The sequence below is a fragment of the Limulus polyphemus genome, unplaced genomic scaffold (assembly GCF_000517525.1).
Source record: "Limulus polyphemus unplaced genomic scaffold, Limulus_polyphemus-2.1.2 Scaffold2187, whole genome shotgun sequence".
NCBI lineage: Eukaryota > Metazoa > Arthropoda > Merostomata > Xiphosura > Limulidae > Limulus > Limulus polyphemus.
The window spans coordinates 78,520-99,744 of record NW_013667797.1 but is presented as its reverse complement, the minus strand read 5'-3'; the positions used below and the strand labels follow the sequence as shown (position 1 = coordinate 99,744).

The 21,225-nt window shown below is 36.2% G+C and overlaps 1 protein-coding gene across 4 annotated transcripts in view; it reads right to left on the bottom strand.

Annotated features, from left to right (window-relative positions):
- Positions 1-21,225, bottom strand: part of LOC106466208 (mitogen-activated protein kinase-binding protein 1-like) — a 124,675-nt gene that overhangs the window by 82,756 nt on the left and 20,694 nt on the right. For 3 of the 4 annotated variants that reach the window (XM_022394166.1, XM_022394167.1, XM_013926456.2), the window contains one exon: positions 5,533-5,616. In XM_022394166.1, the coding sequence (XP_022249874.1) occupies positions 5,533-5,616 (84 nt within the window). Of the gene's footprint in view, positions 1-3,156; positions 3,313-5,532; positions 5,617-21,225 lie in introns of those variants that run through there. The other variant, XM_022394168.1, reaches the window with a different exon arrangement.

Here is a 21,225-nt window from a genome sequence, read left to right as displayed (position 1 = left end):
TACTCTTTTACCAACGAACAGTGGGATTGACTGTCACGTCATAACGCCCCCACGGCTGAAGGTCGAGCATTTTGGCGGGACGGAGATTCGAACCCGCGACCCTCAGATTGCGAGTCGAGCGCCCTAGCCACCTGACCATGCTGGGCCCGTGTTAAAAGTTAACACAGAGAGAGGACCACAATTTTCCCTGATTTTGAGGGGTAATTTTTCAATTTCACCTTACATTTTGACACGTTTTTTTTTGTTTTTTTTCAAAATTATTTGATTTTTCCAGACTATTTTGGCCAACCGTGCACTTATTCTTAGACTGAATGACTTTCATCAAAACATTGATTCCTTAAATATTTTACAATTATGGTGAGGTAATGCTCTTCTATCTTGGTAAACTTTTGCATCTTTCATGGTTGGTTTTATTTCTCTCTCTTTTTTTTTCGTTAAGTTATTGACACATCGAGTAGTTTCCTAACTAAATTAATTGATTAATTTTCATGTTCTACACTGTGCTGATAAAACAGGAGAATCTTGACAAAAACTGATAAAAAAAAAGTAAGAACTTATAAATTTTAAATGTCCTGTTTGGTTAAGCTACCTAGTTACCAGGAGTCTTTTGTGTTTCATGAACCGCAGTCAAACAGATATAAATATATATTTTTGAATGCAGTTTTTAATGCTGATTTCAGAAATATAAATTAAAATTTGAAGAAATGAAAACAGATATTAAATATATAAATTTTTTATTTTGCTAGGTCGTGAGGCATGAAAATGATGATCTCTTGAAGCAAATATGTAAGAATATTTCTGAATTTTCATACTGAATGTGTTACATGTCACTAGTTACTTTGTATCGTCGCGATGTTTTTGAATTATTTTAAATACATAGGTATATATGTGATGCTAAAAGTACTTCCTTTGTTTCGTAAACAAAATATAAAAAATATTTCTTTTCATTTCTACAAATTCTAATTTATATTTTTGAAATCAGCATTAAAAACTACATTCCAAAAATATATATCTTTCTATTTGAACGTGGTGCACGAAACAGAATATACCCAAAACCAGAGATATGACCTACGTTTAAAATTCACACAGAATACAGGGATCGAAATATTACATTTCCGCATTCCCGAGGAATATATAGCTTTGCTTGAGGAATTTCATATTTTTTAGTTGGTTTTCCCGATTGGGAATGTATGGCCCATCCGTTTTCCTTTAGTTATGACCAATGAAAGTGAACATATTGCATGAATTAAATAATAATAATAATAATAAAAATTAACGAGAAAATGCAACTTTACATGAGGGAATGTAATCTTCCTGATGGCTTTCCCTCGAGTGAATGTAATTTTATTTCATTATTTCTATCCCTGGAATATTATTATATTATAACGACAGTTACTGACTTTTACTGAAGATTTGACCTTGACGCAGTTTTTATGCAAAGCTTGTTTGTTTTGAATTTCGCGCAAAGCTACAAGAGGGCTATCTGCGCTAGACGTCCCTAATTTAGCAGTGTAAGACTAGAGGGAAGGCAGCTAGTCATCACCACCCACCGCCAACTCTTGGGCTACTCTTTTTACCAACGAATAGTGGGATTGACCGTCACATAACGCCCCCACGGCTGAAAGGTCGAGCATGTTTGGTTTGACGGGGATTCGAACCCGCGACCCTCAGATTGCGAGTTGAGTGCCTTAACCACCTGGCCATGCCGGGCCTTAAGCAAAGCTTAATCGACTGTTCTGGTTTTTCCTGAGAGAGACCCACAAGTTAAAATATGCTAAAGCAACAGCTTAAATAGGATTAATTAATTTTCCTATCGTGAACTCTTCAGGAACACAGAGGGCTTAGTGTTAATCGGGTAGCGTATTCTTAAGTTTTTCAAAAACAACTACTATTATCGTAACCATACGGTCAGTAGGTGAACTAAATGTTCGGCCAGTAGCTTAAAAATAAATAACATTTACGATTCTCCTCACGTGCGATAAAAGCATCTGATCGAGTTTTTACAACAGGTAATAAAACTGCAGTAGTTTAATAAACATTAAAAACAAAAATTAGTGAAAGGCACGTGAGTAGTACTACTGATAAGGCTGTGGCAATCTAATATCAATTATTTTTTTATGATTTAGTAGCTTATACTACCATCAATGTCTAATTACTAAATATAAAACACACACACACAGTTCTTTTAGAGCTTCCCTGAAGACGTAGGTTATAAATTAATTAGTAATTAATTTCTAGTATATATGCATATATTAATACACGGTTTTAGCTATCCCATTAACAAGTTTTGCGATATCGACTTATGGATGTCGTTACTATTCGACACAATTATTTTTCGGGAAGTCTCATCCTGGCATCCTGCGGGATTGACAGTAACCCTAACAGGATGCCTCGAGCTATATAAACCATGCACTCTTGTCACATTCTTCCGTGAGTATCGTGCTGTTTTCAAAAATACTTAACACAGACAGAGCCTAAGAATGCACTGTGATAATTAGTTATCCAGCATTCAATAAGGTCTACCACTTATCCTCGCAACACAAATTGTATTTAGTTCCAATGCTGTCTGATAAGTCTGAAAGAATGTTAAGTCGTCTAGCTCTTTTCTTTTTTGACATTACGGTAACATAACTACGAAGACATCTGTTTGTTGGTTTTTGTGGAACTCCGTGCAAAAGTATTCGTGGGTTATCTACGATAGCCATTCCTAATTTTGAAATGAGACACTAGATAGTCAACACTACACATCGTCAACTCTTGGGTTACTCTTCACCAACGAATAATGGGATTATACATTGTACTATAAAGCCCCTCCGTGGCTGAAAGAGAAACCAATATTTTTGTACGGCATAAAAATAAAATTACTTTGTTATTTTTAAAAGAAATGGGAGGTGTTGCTATAGCAACTGTGGGATTAAATTGCACTATATGACAGTGTTACTTCGAAATCGACGACCGTACTTTCCAATCACGATAACACTTCGCTTCACGATAGCCTATGCTACGAAAAAAGTCCAAATCCTGTAGAAGCACCCACCCACTCACAGACACACACACACACAAATTTTATACATGTGAAACGAGTATTTTGAAAACGCGGACGGCTGACTTAACGCTAAAGCAACTCACCACGTCACTGTTTACACGCACACTTACCTGATGTGAAAGCCTTACAATCTCCGTGATTCCGTTGTCTGTCGTTTCTGCCATTGTAAGAACTGCGCTTTAACACGGGTATCAAACACACAAAAAACTGTTGAAAGATTTTCTTTTCTAGCTATAGATCACAAGTTTGCATTGGTGCAGGGTTAGGGTCAAATGAACCTGTACACGGTACGTACACAGCAAGGTAGACCGATTAAACTAAAGCCAGCTCTCTAGAGACATCAATGACGATGTTGGTTGGCTGGAAGGCATTTCTTCAGTATGGTAGCTGTACGGCTGCTTACACCTGTAGGCTTAACTATGTATATGGGCCATCCACTACACACAGGCGCTGGTTACCCACATGCACGGAGGTGTATGAGAACGTGCATCATACCATTGGGGGTGGAAACTCTCAAAAGGGCTTCTAGTAGTGTAAAAATATAGCGGAAAGCAGAAATTCACCGTGGTTGAGTGCCTTTCATGGTTAAGAAGAAAAGAAAATAGCCAATAGATGACTAGATGTGAAATAAAATAGCCAATAGATGAATAGATGTGAAATAAAGTAGCCAATAAACTGAAGAAGGACTATGTATAAAATAAAGTAGTCAAAAGATTTACAAAGGTCTATATATTTGAAATAAAACAGCCAGATTTGGAGAGAACTATGTTTCAAATAGATAGTGCTGAGCGATCAATCGAAATGTGGATTAGTTTTAGATTATTAAAATAAATATTGAAATATAATTTATAAGATTATTTAATATTAACATGTCAATTCAATTACTACACAAAAGTTGAGAACAATTGTATTTTCTTTCACATTGCTCTCGTCATTATCTTAGACAGGGCTTACAGAAAAACTCAATGTTGTACTGCACACTAAAAATATGAAAACTTAAATAAGCACGTTACATTTGTAAATTTTCTTATGGTATTCTCTATTTTTTCCTCCAGTTATCCTTATTCCCATCTGTTTTTCACGGTTTATTTTCTAAAAAAAATTATCTAATTAGAATAATCGATATATCGGAATTATTTACAAATCGGCAAGGTTATAATTGCTCACCACTAGAAATAAATTATCCAAAAGACTGGGGGGAGAGCTACCTCACTATAATTTATAAGAAGTTTCTTTGTCCTCTAACTCCTCCCAGACTTTTGCATTTGGACCTGTCAACTAGGAATGGTTCCGGGTGTGTCAAGAAAAAATTATTTTTATTTTAAAATGCACAGATTTCATAGCTCCAGTGCTGGTTAAATATAGACTAGTCATTGAGAAGGGCCACTAGGGGTATTGATGAGGTATACTTACAATCATTACTGGCATATTTAGGACAAAAACATAATTTTTTTTATTAATAATTGGTGAAACTATTACTTCGACAGTTGCATTTTTTTTTCAAATCCCATCAATCATTTAAAGGATTTCCTTTTCACACACTGTTTATACATACTTTCAAGATAGACACACTTATATTAAGCGAGATGTTTTTAAGTCACATGTTACTTACTATTTGATAAAGCTAAAATAGAAAATGTTATTTAAATTGCTATGAGCATGTAATAAAGAATATATAACTATTTTTCCTTTCATTAATGAAGTCATTGTATATGCAGACATCCTGAACATAGCAATAGAGTACACCTACATACCAACTTAAGCAGGTTTCTTCATACATAGTCACAAACCCCAGTGAAGATGTAGCCATAAATAAATCAAAACAATGACCCTTCTCTATAAAATCAATAAATGAATCATATAAACAAATTATTTGTCAACTTTCATAAATCTCTCACCATGGATCTGGTCTTATTTCAAATGCTGTACAAGCAAGGAAACTCAAGTAAATTTACATATTATACAGAACAATGTTTTAAAAGGTTCAATGGATTTCAAATGGTTATTGTTATTACAAGCAACTCGAATGTAATGATTGTCTTGCAAAGTTTTCAACGTCCTGCACTTGTTTTGCCCAGAGATCACTGTTATCAAATTCCTGAGCCATCTGACAAATTACCAGTCACTAAAACAAAGCATGTTGTTTACAAGTTGTTAAAATACAGCATCATATTATGACATTATCAAATGTTACGCTACACTGTTTTTTGTAATTAAGTCCGCCGAAGAGCGGTTACTCGAAACGTCACTAGATGTTTCCATTCCAACGTTGTGTTTTTACAGTGATTTTACTTTATTGCATTGATCTTTGCAAACACCTAACAACACTTTAAATACTTGATAGTATGGTATGCAGTGTTTCAATTGGAGTTTGTGAATACGTAACGTAAAATGTAAAATTACATGTACTCCTGCGTCTAGAAGAGGGCGCCACCTATTAGGATGAATTCAAAGTTCTTTCTTTTATTAGATAAAATCCTACTCACCCTTTCCGACAGTGGAGTTATCTCTCTTCCTCGTCTTAACGCAGGTGCTCGGACCACTCTTGGACCAACAGAGAGTTTTTCCATCTATAAGAAAAAACATAACTATAAATATTTAATAGTATAGCTCTGACAAAATAATTTGTTATCCATGTGTGAGATGACAAAGATTTGCATAAAATTTTACTGCAATTCTTAAATCGTACAGATACGGCAAAAAAATTAAATAAAATAAAAAAAAACTGATCAAAACTTTTTAAAAGAATAATTTATAGCATTAAAGTGTGAAATACCTTTTGACTGTTTGTTGTTAAGCATAAAGCAACACAAAAGGCTACTCGTGCTTTGCACCCTATGTTTTAGCGTTATAAGTCTTCGCACATGCCGCTGAGCCAAGAGGGGGGTGGATGAGGGGGCTTTTGACAAGGCAAAATCAATCTTTTGAAATACTGTCAACCACAGTTAACTGTCATGATAATCGGGTATGTATTGATCAATCATGAGATCTGAAATGCAAATGTGTAGTCAACCAGCCTACCTTATATATATGTGTGTGTAATTGTCTCATATAATCTCAATTGTCACTTTGAAATGAATCGAAGTTCAGAGTCCTCCTTACAGCAAGGAGCAAAACAACTCGCATGCAATGGCGCCAACACGTCCACTGAAACAACAACGTGTTAAGAGCAAAATAATATTATTACAGATGACTTGCACTTCGCTCTGCAACCAGATAACGTGCTTATATTCATATGGTGAAACTAGGGAAACCGATCCATCCCATTTTTATTTATGAACGTGACTTATAAAGCAATGGTGAAAGTATTGCGTGGCCCCTTGATCTTGCTGAATGGCATCATTTGCCATATACAATAGGGCCCACGTCCTAACACCCTTTGTGCTACCATATGTTGGTGCAGTTGGTCCTGACTTCAGCCTAATTTCATATAAAGTCTTATCCTCATCGTGCTAAACCGTTTTACAATTTTCTTTGGGGAAAGAAATGAATCTGCCTTCCCAATCGCCGGATTTCAATATCTTTGAGACAATCGTGTCATATTTCATCAATTAGCCCCAAACACTAAGAATGCCCTGAAAAAAATCTCCCTCAATGGAGTAGTTGAGAATAACAGGACCTTATCAACATTGATTTCAAACACTTACCATCGGTGCCAAGCTGTCCTTGCTGTTCTCGGTGAACATATTCCATACTGAAGAGACAAGTCGTGAACTGTAAAATTAGATCTAGTTAATTTTCATTTACGAGTGTATTTGTTTGTTTAGCAAAGCTACTACTGCTATCTGACACTTTCCCCAAGTTTTAACTGCTTACCTCAGCAGGGTAGGCAACTTGTCGGCAGCACTCACCATCAACTCTTTAGCTACCCTTTCCCAATAAATAGCGGGATTGACCATTCCATTATAACACCTGACGACTGAAAGGGCGAGCATGTTCGGCTATGGGTTTCGATCCCACAACCATCAGACTGTCGAGTGTCCTAACCACCAGACACTTTACGAGCGTAAGCTGAATAACCGATCATTTACATTTCAGATTACATGACGATTTGCATAAAAGAGTCACTAAGGAAGGTGATTGAAAATATTTTATAACAGTAGTTTTCCTTGCCATAGCTCTAATATTACAAATTTCACTTATCCTCTTAACTGTTCTTCAGCAGCTATAAATCTTTAAACAGTAAATCTCCAGCCAACAGGAGCTCGCTCTGGGATCTTTGCGAAGAATAGAACGATGGTCATGTAATAAAATATTTTATATGTTAATACTAAGATAAATAGAGAAAAAAAAAATTCATCTATGGGACAAAAACCAAAAACTAAGTGTTGCTAAAACTTGAATACTAAAACTCTCTAAATCTCTTTGGTAAAAACAACAACAATATAAAAAATGAAACTAAAAAGTAAACACATTCTAACGTGTTTCTTAAAAATGTAATTGCATCTACGTGTTAGACGACGCAATAAACTTAACAGTTTCGTATCCATTCTACCTCTTGCGAAAAAACATACAAACTATATCGCAAAATTATTCTTAATATCCAATCCAAGGTAGTTTTCCTGTTTCTCCCGATTTATACCCTCTGTTTAACACGCATTGTCTGAACGAGTACTGTTCAACTAGAGTGCATTAGAACAAAGCCAGGAAGTTTCAAATTAGTTTCTTACGTCCAACTCTGTATGCAAAAATGAATAAACTGTTATGCTCGTCGTGTGGCATCTACAACATTCTTGAAACCTTTATAAAGCTTTTACTGTTATAATAGAAAAAAAAAGAAGATGCAACACTGGCAAAAGTAATGGGAAAATGTAATTTAGTGCCATCTATTGACAATGATACATACATACTAGGGGCAAAAATGTAACCATGATTTAACAAATGGAAGAAGCAAGAGAGAAAAACTCAATTTAGTTCAATCATTAAAACAAAAACAAACTATATAAAAAAATACACAGAATGAGAGCGTAGATTCTTTCTATATTTTCAGGTGTCATGTTTGTTTTAAGAACTACAAAAATCTAAGCTTTTACTTTGTTGATGGAATCAAATTTTAAACAATACTCTTCCAACAGTTTTTTTTCACCATTTTACTTTTATTCAACAATGCAATCGGCATCTTTCAAGTATAAAACGATCATCGAAAAATAAACACAAAACAAGTTTGATTGTTGATAGTCGATAAAATTTCTATTTGATGATAATGACTTTCACAACGGAGGGAACACCATTGTTACATCAAAATAATAGTGTGATCTCTTATTCAGCACAAAATGTGCAACGACAGCTAGAAGCATAGATGTCAGCGGAAAGGGTGAAGCACTTGCCCTCCTGGAAAATATTTTTTTCTTTATGTATATGAATTTACATTTTCTTTATTTACTTCACAATTTCTCACTACTTTCTCTACCCCCCCCCCCCAGAAAAATTTCAGCGGACGCCCATGGCTGGAAGGTCTAGATATTTTCACAAGCCTTGAATTATTGCTCGTTCTTTAGAAGTGTCGACTGTATGGGTATAATAACTAAATTCTCGAAGAAGACGAAGGTTCGTGGTTCTTGTCCCGTTACCGCAAAAACCCGTTCCGCTCTTTGGGGCCGTACGCACGCTCTGAGTGACGATTAAATCCCACTATTCGGTCAGACAAGAGTAGCTCAAAATATATCGATAGTTGCTGTTAACTAGCTATCTTCTTTCTAATCTATGAATTCAAAATTAGGCACAGTTGTACACAAGCCATTTAATTTAACCATAACAAAATGTAGGAAATAAATAAAACAGAAAATATTCATAAAAACTCGTTTATTCTTTTAAAATAAACTAAAATTTAAAGTTGTTTTAGTTATTTCCCTGAAAGGGGGCCGAATGCCGCCTGGAGGGGTCACCTGCTTTAACCACTCTCACCTCTATACTGTAGCGTGTTGTCTGTCTATCAGTCAGTATACACTAAAATGACGCCCCATTATGGACGCTTAACGATGCCATCTGTACTGTCTAGACATCGGTAAAACGTGCGCATGTCATGAATCACGAGAAGAATTATGCACTCTGTAGACTACAACACATCATGACACATGAAATTCAAAAGCAAGTAATAAAAATATTTGTTACTCTTAATTTTGGTTTTATTTACTCTTGAAACAGAACACTTTCGGGGACCCTGCAGAAGTACAACTAGGTTCAGTCGTGAATCGGTAAGTTTAATAGGTATTCTAAACAGCTAACGTTTTGGTGACCTACTCACATTTTTGTTTTCTTTTTAAGCAGATTATCACGTATTAGTTGTTTTTAAAATCGCGTATTTTTTGTTTTGTTTTTTAATAGCTGTCATAATGAACCCTTTCCATCAACATATTGTTAAAAACCACTGTATAAACACCTTCATATTTTTTAGCAATAACATACAAGGTATTCGAAAATTTTGAAAACAATATCATACCAGGAAAACCGTTAAAAACGGTTTTTGCAAGAGTAAGAATAGTGTTTGACGTTTTTTTTTTTTTTTTTTTTTTTTTTTATTAGAGAGCGTGAACATGTGAGAGACAATCTAAACGCGAACACCTGGGAAGCAACAACCCATAACGATGTTTTTTGTTGTTTTTTTGTAGAGGCCATTGTTACTGAAAACACGTACCTTGTCTTGACATGCTGCAGAAATTGACACAAATGGAAACATTACAACCTAGCATGTCATTCTAATAAGACGTTGATACCAGTAATGTTGAATTGTGACAACGTATCCAAGAGGCCTTAAAAGATTGCTCCCCCAATTTTGCAAAACATTTGGCAGAAGACTGGGTAGAGACTGGACATTTTGCATGTCATGCCTAGAAAACATGTTGAACTATAGCGATTATATGATGTAAAAAAACTAAGCATTTTTCTTGTGTGTGACCCTATGTTAAACGACTTTCCCAGTATAATTTTTCAAAGTGTTTACAAAATTCTTAGACGTCCTGTACACAAGACATAATAGCCCATTTCAAGCAGTGCAACTTGAATACAACAATAACACACTTAAAACACGACAGAGAGTTTACTATAAAGGTACCCAGGAGTGATTAAGATACAATAAGTAGCTTATAGTATATCAGCTGACGTACCCGGGCATCAAATTCCCTATGCCATTCCCTCGGGTGCTTTCGAAGTTTGGTAGAGATCAATCAAATAGTACAGAGACACATAGCCCCCCTCCAAACATATGGGCTAAATACGAACGCCTAACACCTATGCAATTCCCCGTGGGGTCTTGTGAATGCATATCAAATTTGGCAGAAATACTTAAAAAACTAATGGCGAGAAACACAGTCACCCAGGCAGACACAGAGCCTCTGGGGAATGGCATGAAGGTCATATTTGACCCCCCCCACTCCCATATTATGCCCTAAAGTTTGGTAAAGATCAATAGAATTGTTTGGAAAACAAATACAGACTCCGGAGGTACCATAGGAAGATCTGACACGAACGACAATGCCAAACCCAGAAACTTAAGTGTTGAGATCATTCAAATGTAAAGGTATTAGAGGCAGACAGACAACGACAAAATCCTACGCCATCCCTACAGATCCCAAAGGGTGCATGCAAAGTTTGGTTGAGATCGGTCAAAAACTGTAGGCGTGAAAGGCGAAGACACAGATGGACAGCACCCCCTTCCTTCCCGAAGTAACAATAAGGTCAGTTAAGTTAACTTTAAAAACCTGGGTTTCTGAAAGAAAAAAAAATCAAGGGACACACCAATTTCAGTGCTATCTGCACATAGCCGTTCCAAATTTGAAACTGACAGACTAAAGGGAAGGAAGTTAGTCAACAGCACTCTCTCGTGCGCTACTCTTGTCAGACCGAAACAGAGCCACGTCACCCTCATTAATTTAGCACACACACAGGGGCTCAAAAAGCGGGGATAATTTCTTGCAGAATGACTCGCGAACTATAAATCCTTGGATTCATGTCCGAGCACACTAACCACTGGGCCACTATTTACTACATATACAAGAGGAATAAGATTACAACGCAGAACCATCCATCCTCCCATGCTTCTCAGTAACTTACAAACCACGTTTTTGCTTAAAAATTACATACAACACGCACACACACATATATATATATATTTATAAGACTACTTAAAGTACTGTTTATTTCAGTTTTACCTAATCAAACCGCCCCTAGATATCAATCTTAAATGTAGGAAGAGCAGGTTCAAAAGTCAAAGTCTAAGATTACAACACGAGGTGTCAGTGTGAAACGACACTTGATTGATTAAGTACATGCACACCCAAATTAAGTCTTCCGGACTTTTCTCTGTAACTTCAAATTTCACAAAAAGAGAATTATAAAAGACGAGATCATCCAACTCGTATATTAACCATAATCACGTTTGAATATGGAAACAAAAACAAATATACACCAAAGAGAGGATCCTCTAAACTCTAAATATCAGCATTCCTTTTTACACATTGAACCTTGGGAAACACACAAAATAAAACAAATAAATAAATAAAAATAAAGGAAACTCATAACTCCTCTCTCTTCGGTTGTGATTTTTTTTTTTTTGCAATATTCAAACATGGTTATGGTCAAAATATAATTTAAGTGATACTGATGTGTAAAGCTGTTCGTTTTCCTACTGGGATTAAAATATAAAAACCTTGTGGCGCTTCTATTTTTAATAGAGTTAAAATTTAGAATAACCCATAGAGACTCTATTTTCATACACATATTGTTAAAACTATTTTTACACCAAATTGCCTGTTCGTAATAGGACCTCTAATAATATTTGAGCCACACACACGTGAGCAAAAATACCGTCAATACTGCAATAAATACCAATAACTTACTGCAGGGGTTCCCTACCAATTTTACGTGGGTCATGATTGATTCGCTAAACTTTTTCTTTGGTCAGTTCTTCACGCTGGGCGAAGTGACAGTCAAAAACACGACTTTACTCAATAACAGCAATATATGGACCCCACCGGTAATTAACTGTTTGTAAACAAGTCGGTAATTTGGGGGTTAATACACTGTTATTGAGAGAGTTGTTGAAAATGTGCTCATTTACATTAGGTTCATACCTGTGAAGATCCTGAACACTAGTACGTGTTTTAACTACACTAGTAACAAAAAGATTTCTGTGTTATTACTCCATCGAACGCTGTAATTCATAGATATTTAGCGCGATTTTCATATGATAATCAAGCACGTGTTGATTTTATTTAAGGATAATTAGTTGTGGGGTGTGAAAGTTAGGATACAATTTCGTTGTTTTATGATCTTGAGGCCACAAAGCACAATTAATTAAAAATATGTTACAAAAACCTGTGTCGAGAATTCTTTGTAATTGCTGGGGAAAGTTTCCCGTTAAAATCTGATTTCTTTAGTTTACTTAGAAAACTACAGTTATATTTTATTTCAAAGAAAAATGTACAAAAAAAATGTTTTATCTATTATATTGTTTACGTAAATAAAGTAAGCGTCACATGAAATGTAAAACTTAACGAAAATCAGTCTCAGCTCGTAAAGACAAGTTAGTACTTGATGTTTAGAACCTGAAAGGCACCCAAAGTATAGACACTTCGAACTGCTGACCAAAAGATGAGCAAGCAATCAGTCAGCAGCACGGCTACTCTAAACGGAATAGCGAGGTTGACTGTCAGAGTTATAACACATGCTTAGCTGAAAACGCTGAGTGTTCAGCAGTATATTTCGGCTATTTTTTGTTTGATTTTGAATGGAACCCCAGATTTTAGCGTTGCAAGCCCATAAACTTACCACTGACCCACTGAGGAACATCTCGGCTCGAAATGTAGACCCCATGATTTGTATGCCAGTACACTAACGCTAAGCCACGCCAGGTCCTGTGTAAAACAAATCAGTTCCTAGAGTTTAAATATTTAACTAATAAATCCACTAGTTTGTCATGACTTGAACTCCTCAACTGATTTTGAAATGTTATCCACCATTTAAAAGGGGGGGGGGGATGTTCCGAAGTATAGCATTATAAACCCTTACTCTTACGGCACAGCCACCAGGGGAGGTGTCACAAAAAAAAATAAAAAAAACGAAAAAATCTCCTTAGGACAACCTCTGTATCATCGACCTGGTTGAGCCAATGAGAGTTCGAAGATATTTTTACCACCTGGTCATAATGTGTAATTTTTTAAACAATGACAAACAAATACATTTTATACTCAAATCTTCTCTCGAGCACAGCGAAGAAGAAACAAGTGCTAAGTCTAGCTGGGAAGTTTAATAGCCTCAAGCACTCGTTTCAGTTTGAAAGAGTACACACTGCTGTGTAAACAAAGACACCAAAGTAACTGATGATATAAGACCTCTAATCATTCCGGAAATTCTGATTAACTTTCTTCTAAATGAAAAGGGGAGGGGGAAGACAAAAGAAATAAACAGGAACTATCGTTAATTGCCAGTTTTAACACACAAACACTAACAGTCGTGGCAAAAAGTGACATCAACTGCTATGTATTCACCAATACAATCTGTCCAACGAGTCTTGAGAAGGGAACTAATCTTTAATTAAACCCCTTTTTAGTAGTTTTAGTACCAGAACATACATTATTATATCTAATTTTAATTTTTTATCGGGGCAGAAAATGCACTGAAATAGATTAAGTTAATTATCTTTGTACCCATCCAACTTCTACTCTCCCTATGTATTATTGGTTTAAAACGTGCGTATATTAACCCTAGAATTGCTGAACTATTTATACACCAAACTGCTCGTTTGTTCATGACTTTGGTTATTACAGGAACACACATAAGAAACATTAAGTAACAAATGCCACCAACATTACAGCGGATCCCTCTAATCGCTGCTGTGGTCCCATTGCATCTTACACAGAAAAATGAGTGATTTTACTTAATTTTCTGCTACCTCTTTACACTGAATGTTGTAACAAGCATAACATAAAGTCACACAATATAAAGAATATACCGATACATAAAAAAACGGTAAATTGAAGGTTAAGAAACAAACACATTCTTATGCACTCACAACAATAGCTTTTTTTTTTGCAGAAATTAAACAGCACTTCTAATAGTTTGTTTGTTTGTAATTAAGCACAAAGCTACACAATGGGCTATCTGAGCTCTACCCACCACGGGTATCGAAACCCGGATTATAGCGTTGTAAGTCCGCAGACATACCGCTGTGCCACTGGGGGGGGGGCACTTCTAATAGATTGTTGCTTTTATGTTAAAAACCCAGTTTCATTGTATTTTATCACTAGTGAAACACATGCTTATTTACACTGAAATATCGAATATATTTCATAATGAGCTTTTATTATAAAGAAAATACTAACAGGATTTTTTTCTTTTAAGTCTGGGCGTGTTACTTTTTTCATTAAAACGTCTTAAAAATGTTTTGATTTAAATGTATTTACTATATCAAAATACATCATATACATGGTTTGTTGCTAGCCTTTCATCGACGATAACTCAAAGTGTAAAAAAAAACCTTAACATTTATATATTACCTCCGTATGTTCTTTGTGAGTAATCTATAATCAGTACATACGCCTACATACCGTAAGCCCTTTACAATAAATGGCAAGATGTCCCCATGACAATGATTTTCGAGTAGTGTCATCTAAGAAGACCGTCAGACCAGGAAAATGTCCACAATGATGCTAAAGTCATGTATCTTTTTTGTTCGTCATTGTTTTGCTATGTGTTGCCATACTTTTATCCTAACAAAGACTAAAGGTTTATAATTTCAGTATTATTCTTTACTGGCTTGTTTACATATATTTTTCGAAAACACCAGCTTCACAACACGTTGAAGTGATTCTTATAACTGTGTGACGTCAATAAGATAGGTTTCTCAGGTCTCGTGACACTGAATTAAGCCTCTCTCCCTTCTCGACATTGCAATCGGGCCCGTGTGTCTGTCTGTCTGTATTTCCGCGGGCGTATCTCGAAAACTAACAGACCGATGTGTACACGAAAGTTGTTTACAAGATGGGAAGTCAGTATGGGACAGTCTTCCCCAAATTTAGTCCGGATACGGATTCTGGATAACTTTGAAGCTTTTTTTTTATTATCATGGGGAGATAGGGCGGTTTTTAGGTTAATAACTCTTAAGAGTGTGATCGGATTTTTACCACATTTCATGGGCACCTTGAGGTTGTGACTCCTCATCACACAACTACAAATTACCCGGATCGTTGATCACTCTGGATCTGAGAAGGATTTTTTGAGTTTTAGAAAGTGAAATTTGAAAATTCATAAGAAATTCAATTTTGAACACCCAGATTTGCAATTTTGCACACAAACACTGTGGTTATTATTAACTTACACAAGTTCCCGTTTTTTTACATATGATTTTGAATGTCAAGGATCTATCCGGATCAGTACTGGTACTATCACTCTTGTCAGAACCGTATATCTAACCAACAAATGGTTATAATATACATATTATTCGATATTAGAAAGTCAAGCACAAAGCTACACAATGGACTATCTGTGCTCTGCCCACCACGGGTATCGAAACCCGGTTTCTAGCGTTGTAAGTCCGCACACATACCGCTGTGCCACTGGGGGGGCCTATTAGAAAGATGTTCCTTATTTGTCAAGGTGCTTAGCCTGTTCATTTATTTTAATTCATTACAACAAAAAAATACATTTTCATCACGATCAACACAATAACTCTTTCCACTGTCAAAATGAATGAGAATATAAATTGGTTGACTGAACTAAACAACTAAATACGTATGGCTACACCCATGTCAACACGGTAAAGACACCATTGTCATTGTATGAGTGCCGACTATAATAGTGATAGGCCTAATACAGGTATAATTAATGACAAATAAAGATGGTCAAAAATTACCCACTCGGTGACCCTAGGACATATTGATTCAGCTGGACGTCTCAGTGATAACACGTGGTCATGTGCAATGTTAATATGGACACCATGTTAAGCATTGTTAAAATTAAATTACATTTTTGCTGAATAGGCAAGTTATATGCAGATTGTGCAATAACGTAAATAAGGTTAAAATTAACCCTAAAATTGTTACAAAAAATAGTACTTTAGGGCATTTTTATGATGGTAAATAACCTCATATATTACTAAATACAAGTACCTATACAATTACAATGCTTAAGCTATCGAAATAATCATTAGAAGAAAGAAAGGCACGTGATCGGGAACGAAAAAGAAAGGAAGCGTGTTGAAGAAGCTACAGATGAGACTGAAGAACGAAGGCCAAGAAACAGGCAACGCACAGCAGATTTACGCGCTAATGAAACGTTCCAAGAAAATCAGGTGAAACAGTTACCAGACAGACAATGCAATGCAGATGCACGCGCAAATGAAACGCTTCAAGAAAAACAGATAGACAACGCATGGCACACATACGCGACAACTAACGTAAAGAAGGCACGCTTTCAATCGAAAAAGCCACCGAAAATTAAACTGGGTCCAATTTTTAATTGTACAGTCTGTCATAGGATAATGTATAGAACAAGTGTTGTTCGGTTTGATAAAATGAAGTATGAAAAGCTGTCACATGAGCAAAAAGTGGAAATATTTGATAGCGAATTCGTGTATGAATCAGATTATCAGTTATGAATTTGCAAGAGGTTTCATAACACATTTAAAAAAAAAAAGAGGTCACATGCCTGCACAAGTTTGGTTTGGTTTGTTATGAATTTCGCGCAAGGCTAAATGAGAGCTATCTGCGCTAGCCGTTTCTAATATGAACTCTGGAGTGGCCACACATAATAGAGATGACATAAATGATTTGGCACAAAAGTTGGGTTTTGTTATCTATGATAGATAGAAATTGCTGCTTATCTGCGAATTGAATGCTGCTGGAATTCAGGAGGTTAGCCCCCAAACCTTGTGAAAGCAATTGGTTGAAATTTTTCGTAGTGCCAATAATTCTAGCCATTCCATGGACTGTATATCAAGTGTAAATGAGCATGATACAGTGGCACCTGAAGATATTGACTGCACTATTGCTTGTATCACAAAATCTCGAAATAAGATAGAAGAAAATGCCTTGAAGAGCATACATGGGCTGATCACGTTATCGTTCAGGGCCTAGCTAACATGCTCGAAGTTGAGATACAAGGTGTTGCAACACTTAACTCAGGTGGATTAAAGATAATAAAATTAAAACCAAAACAAAACGTGGATCATCCCCATATTGTGGTTGGTTTAATCCAACAACAACATTGTGTTGCTTTGGAAAAAAAAGGCCTGTATCATCTAATTCTTTTATTATATAATATCGACACCCAAGCTACTGAACTCCAATCTGTACAAGAAGAAATGGAAGATCAAGCAGAATTTGAAGAAGATGTTAATAACCAAGGACTTCCAGATGAAACTTGTATGCAGTTTGAGACTATGTTAGATAGCGATGACAGTCATTGTTAGCCCCTGGAGAAAACCAACAACCTATTGCATTTTTAACTGACCCAATGTTTGAACTATTATCATATGGGAAAAACAGTTTTTTGACTCCTCATGAAAAACGATTGACGACTCGAAAATTCTTCAATCGAAGAATATTGGATGTGGATGGGCACTTTGCAAAGAACACTGAATATTTGCTAGCTGCGCAGTATGTTGTAGAGACAAAACAAGTACAAGATGATTCACAAATAACAATTCGACAAACTTGTGGGATGACTTTTCAGGGTCAAAAAATAACTGCTGCTGTGTTGAAAAATGCACAAACTTTGGGAGCCATTATGCATAGTGTCGTCACACTTAAATTCCTCAAAAACATTTGAGGATCTCCTGCATACGAGCAACACATATTATATGATGTCCTTGCATGGTCAGGCAGTTGAGAATCCAACTTGGTTCTTGACTGTATCAGCCACCAATAAACAGTGGTCAGAAATAATACAAAGCATAACTCAACAGTATGGCCAAAACTACAGTGATGCTGACATTGCATCAATGCCATGGGCAGAAAAATCCACGTGGCTTTGAACCAATCCAGTGACTGTGGCTCGCCAATTTGAATACAGGTTGGACACATTCTTTCGTGAATTCGTGTGTGGTAAAGTGAACCCTATTGGGGTAATCACGGGCTACTTCATCTATATCGAATTTCAAGCCAGAGGTTCCCCACATGCTCATACAATCATCTGGGTGAATAATACCCCACAAATCGATACAAACACTGATGATCAAATCAGCCGATTCATCAATATGTATCAAACATGTGAAGTCACAGAAATATCTACAAGGCTTCAGTAACATGTCCATTCTGCAACATGCAGACGAAATGGAAGTTGTAGATTTCATTTCCCTCATGTCCCTTCTTTGCAGACATTTGTTGCACGTTCTCTGAATCAAACAAATTCGAATTCTGATGTCAACATATATCTTAAAGAAACCAAAATATACTTGGATAGGTCAGACAAATACTCATTGATTATGATACACTAGATGACATTAGTATCGAAGAACTACTAAACAAAGCAGATGTTGATATGAATCAATATGCACAAGCTCTCAACACATTGAAAAGAGGTACCCATGTCATACTCAACAGAGAACCACAATCACAATGGATAAGCAGATATAAGATAAATGTTTTACGAGGATGGCAGGCAAACCTGTACTTGCAATATATTGTTGATCCCTGTGTATGCATCATGTTCGTAACCAGTTATATAATGAAAAGCGAACGAGCAATGAGTGAACTTTCGCGAAAAGTATCCTAGGAAACTCAATCAGATGATGTCAAAACTCAGCTAAGGAAACTTGGTTCAACATTTCTGAATCACAGAGAAGTAAACACAGGAGGCTGCTTATCGCCTCCTTTCTCTTCCAGGAGCAATCAAGTAAGCAAGCGAAATTCACCAACACCAGCCTAAAAGAATGACACATTCGTATTATAAAGCCAATGTCACTCATTCAAGAGATGGACGAAGACTGTGACGATGTTTTTCTGGGTGGTCTTAATGAAAAATTTGCTGCACGACCAGATAGTCTTGAAAATATGTGCTTTGCAACATTTGCTGCAAACTATTGTTCAGAAACTCTAGAAGACAGACCACACAATGATCCTCAACCTAATGTACAAAACATGGATGAAGATGACAATTCATGGAAATGTGAAAGATATGAAATATGGCAGAGGACAAACGTATAAACAATGGAGAGAATCTGTTATTCGGTTTTATAAGGATAAAGAAGAGGGTGAAGCCAAATACAGAAACCTATTAGTATTGTATTGGCTATGGCGGGATGAAAATAGTAACCTGAAAGGTAATCACGAGACTTTTTAATCCCACTATAATGAGGTCAAAAATATAGTTGATAACAATGAAAAAACTACACACATGATGCCAATATAATTTATGAAGTGCTTGCTGACCTCAAAGAGTTTGGTCCACCTGAGCATGCATGGGTCTCCTAGCACCTGGTGCAGAACAAGAAGAAGTAGATGCCCATAGAAACCACCGACAAAATGTTAACAAACATGCCGAACTTCATGCCCGCTACATTGCAGAAGCAAGTAAAACATTACTGACTCAAGACAGTATAGGAATATGATGAGGTAACTCAATTGTCAACAACAATCAGTAACTTCGAATCACTGTAAGTGGTGCAAAGATACGGTGAAGGCATTAAAATCTGATTAGCTGGCCCCAATATACAGATTATTCATCATTGGCCCTGATAGAACTGGAAAGAATCATACAACTAAGCTGATTCATTTCGACACCAACCAGCTACTTAGACTCTCTGGTGATTTTGAACCCGATAGTGTGTTGACTCTATTAACAGCTTTTACTGGAGCAGCTGCATTTAATATAGATAGAATGACCCTACATTCGGCATTTCTTCTTGGTGCCCGTAACAAACAAAATAATTACCAGCCTTTGAACTCTGTTCAAGGCTGGGAAAATGGAAACTTCTTATAATTCACGAGGTATCTATGGTTGATTCAGATTTTATTATATCAAATACACCACCATCTCAAAGAAATAATGAACAAGTTTGGTGGCACACGTTTTGGTCAGGTCAGAATTTTAGCAATTGGTGAGTTTTATCAATTACATCCTACTGGACAGAATTTCATGTTTAATCTTCTAACTGATAACTACACAAAGCTTCCCAGATATCTTTGGCAGGAAAGTTTTGAAATGACTGAACTTTCTGAAAGCATGTGACAGACAAGAGATCGACAATTTGTTGACTTCTCGCACTACAAAAGACACTGCAATACTTAAATCTCTTTCTGTCGATCAGCAGACCCTGCTTACCCACATGAAGCATTGCATGTTTTCAGGAACAATGGCAAAGTGGATGAGCATAATCTAAAATATGTCAACTGAACGTCAATATTACAATCATAGAAGCGATTTATTACACTAAGGACAAACAAACTGTTCAATTAATGCTGACAGATCCTACAAAGCCATCAGAATGTGCTGGTTTGCAAGATGTTATAAGCATAGCAATAGGGGCTAGAGTGATGCTTATTGTCAATACAGACGTAGTAGATGGCCTAGTAAATGGTGTTTATGGACAGGTAATTAACATTAAAGCAAGAATGAAAAATTCAATGTCATTCTTATAGAATTCGAAAGTGGACGCGTGGGCCAAAAAGCTGCAGCAGAGAGTCAATATCATCAATATCCTTGAGCAGTACCAATTATCAGAGACGAAGCAACATTTACTGTAGGTAGGGGATGTGGTCATGTTCAGATGACACCAAGGCAATTTCCATTGACACTTTGCTGGACTACACTATTTATAAAGTACAAAGCAAGACCCTTGATACCGTTATAGTGTCAATGGAAAGGAAAGTACAAAAAAGACCAGTTATGCCAGGGCAAGCTTATGTTACATTCAGTAGAACAAAATCACTTCAAGAATTGTACATTATTGAGTTTGATGCAAGTGGAATTGGTGCAAGTCCCAATGTCACTACCGAAATGCAAACAATTTCAAACTTAAAACTTCAATGCTTAACGGACCTCCATTTTCAGAGTAAACATCAAAGTCTGAGGCTTGTATTTTTTATGTTAAATCGTACCTTGCCCACCAACTCGATTTAAAAGCAAATATATTGCTACAGTCCGCTAACTTATACTGTTTTGTTGAAACATTTATTACACCCAGTCACGTTCTAGAAAACGATGAAATGTTGTAGCCAAATATGACCGCATTAAGACAGGATAGA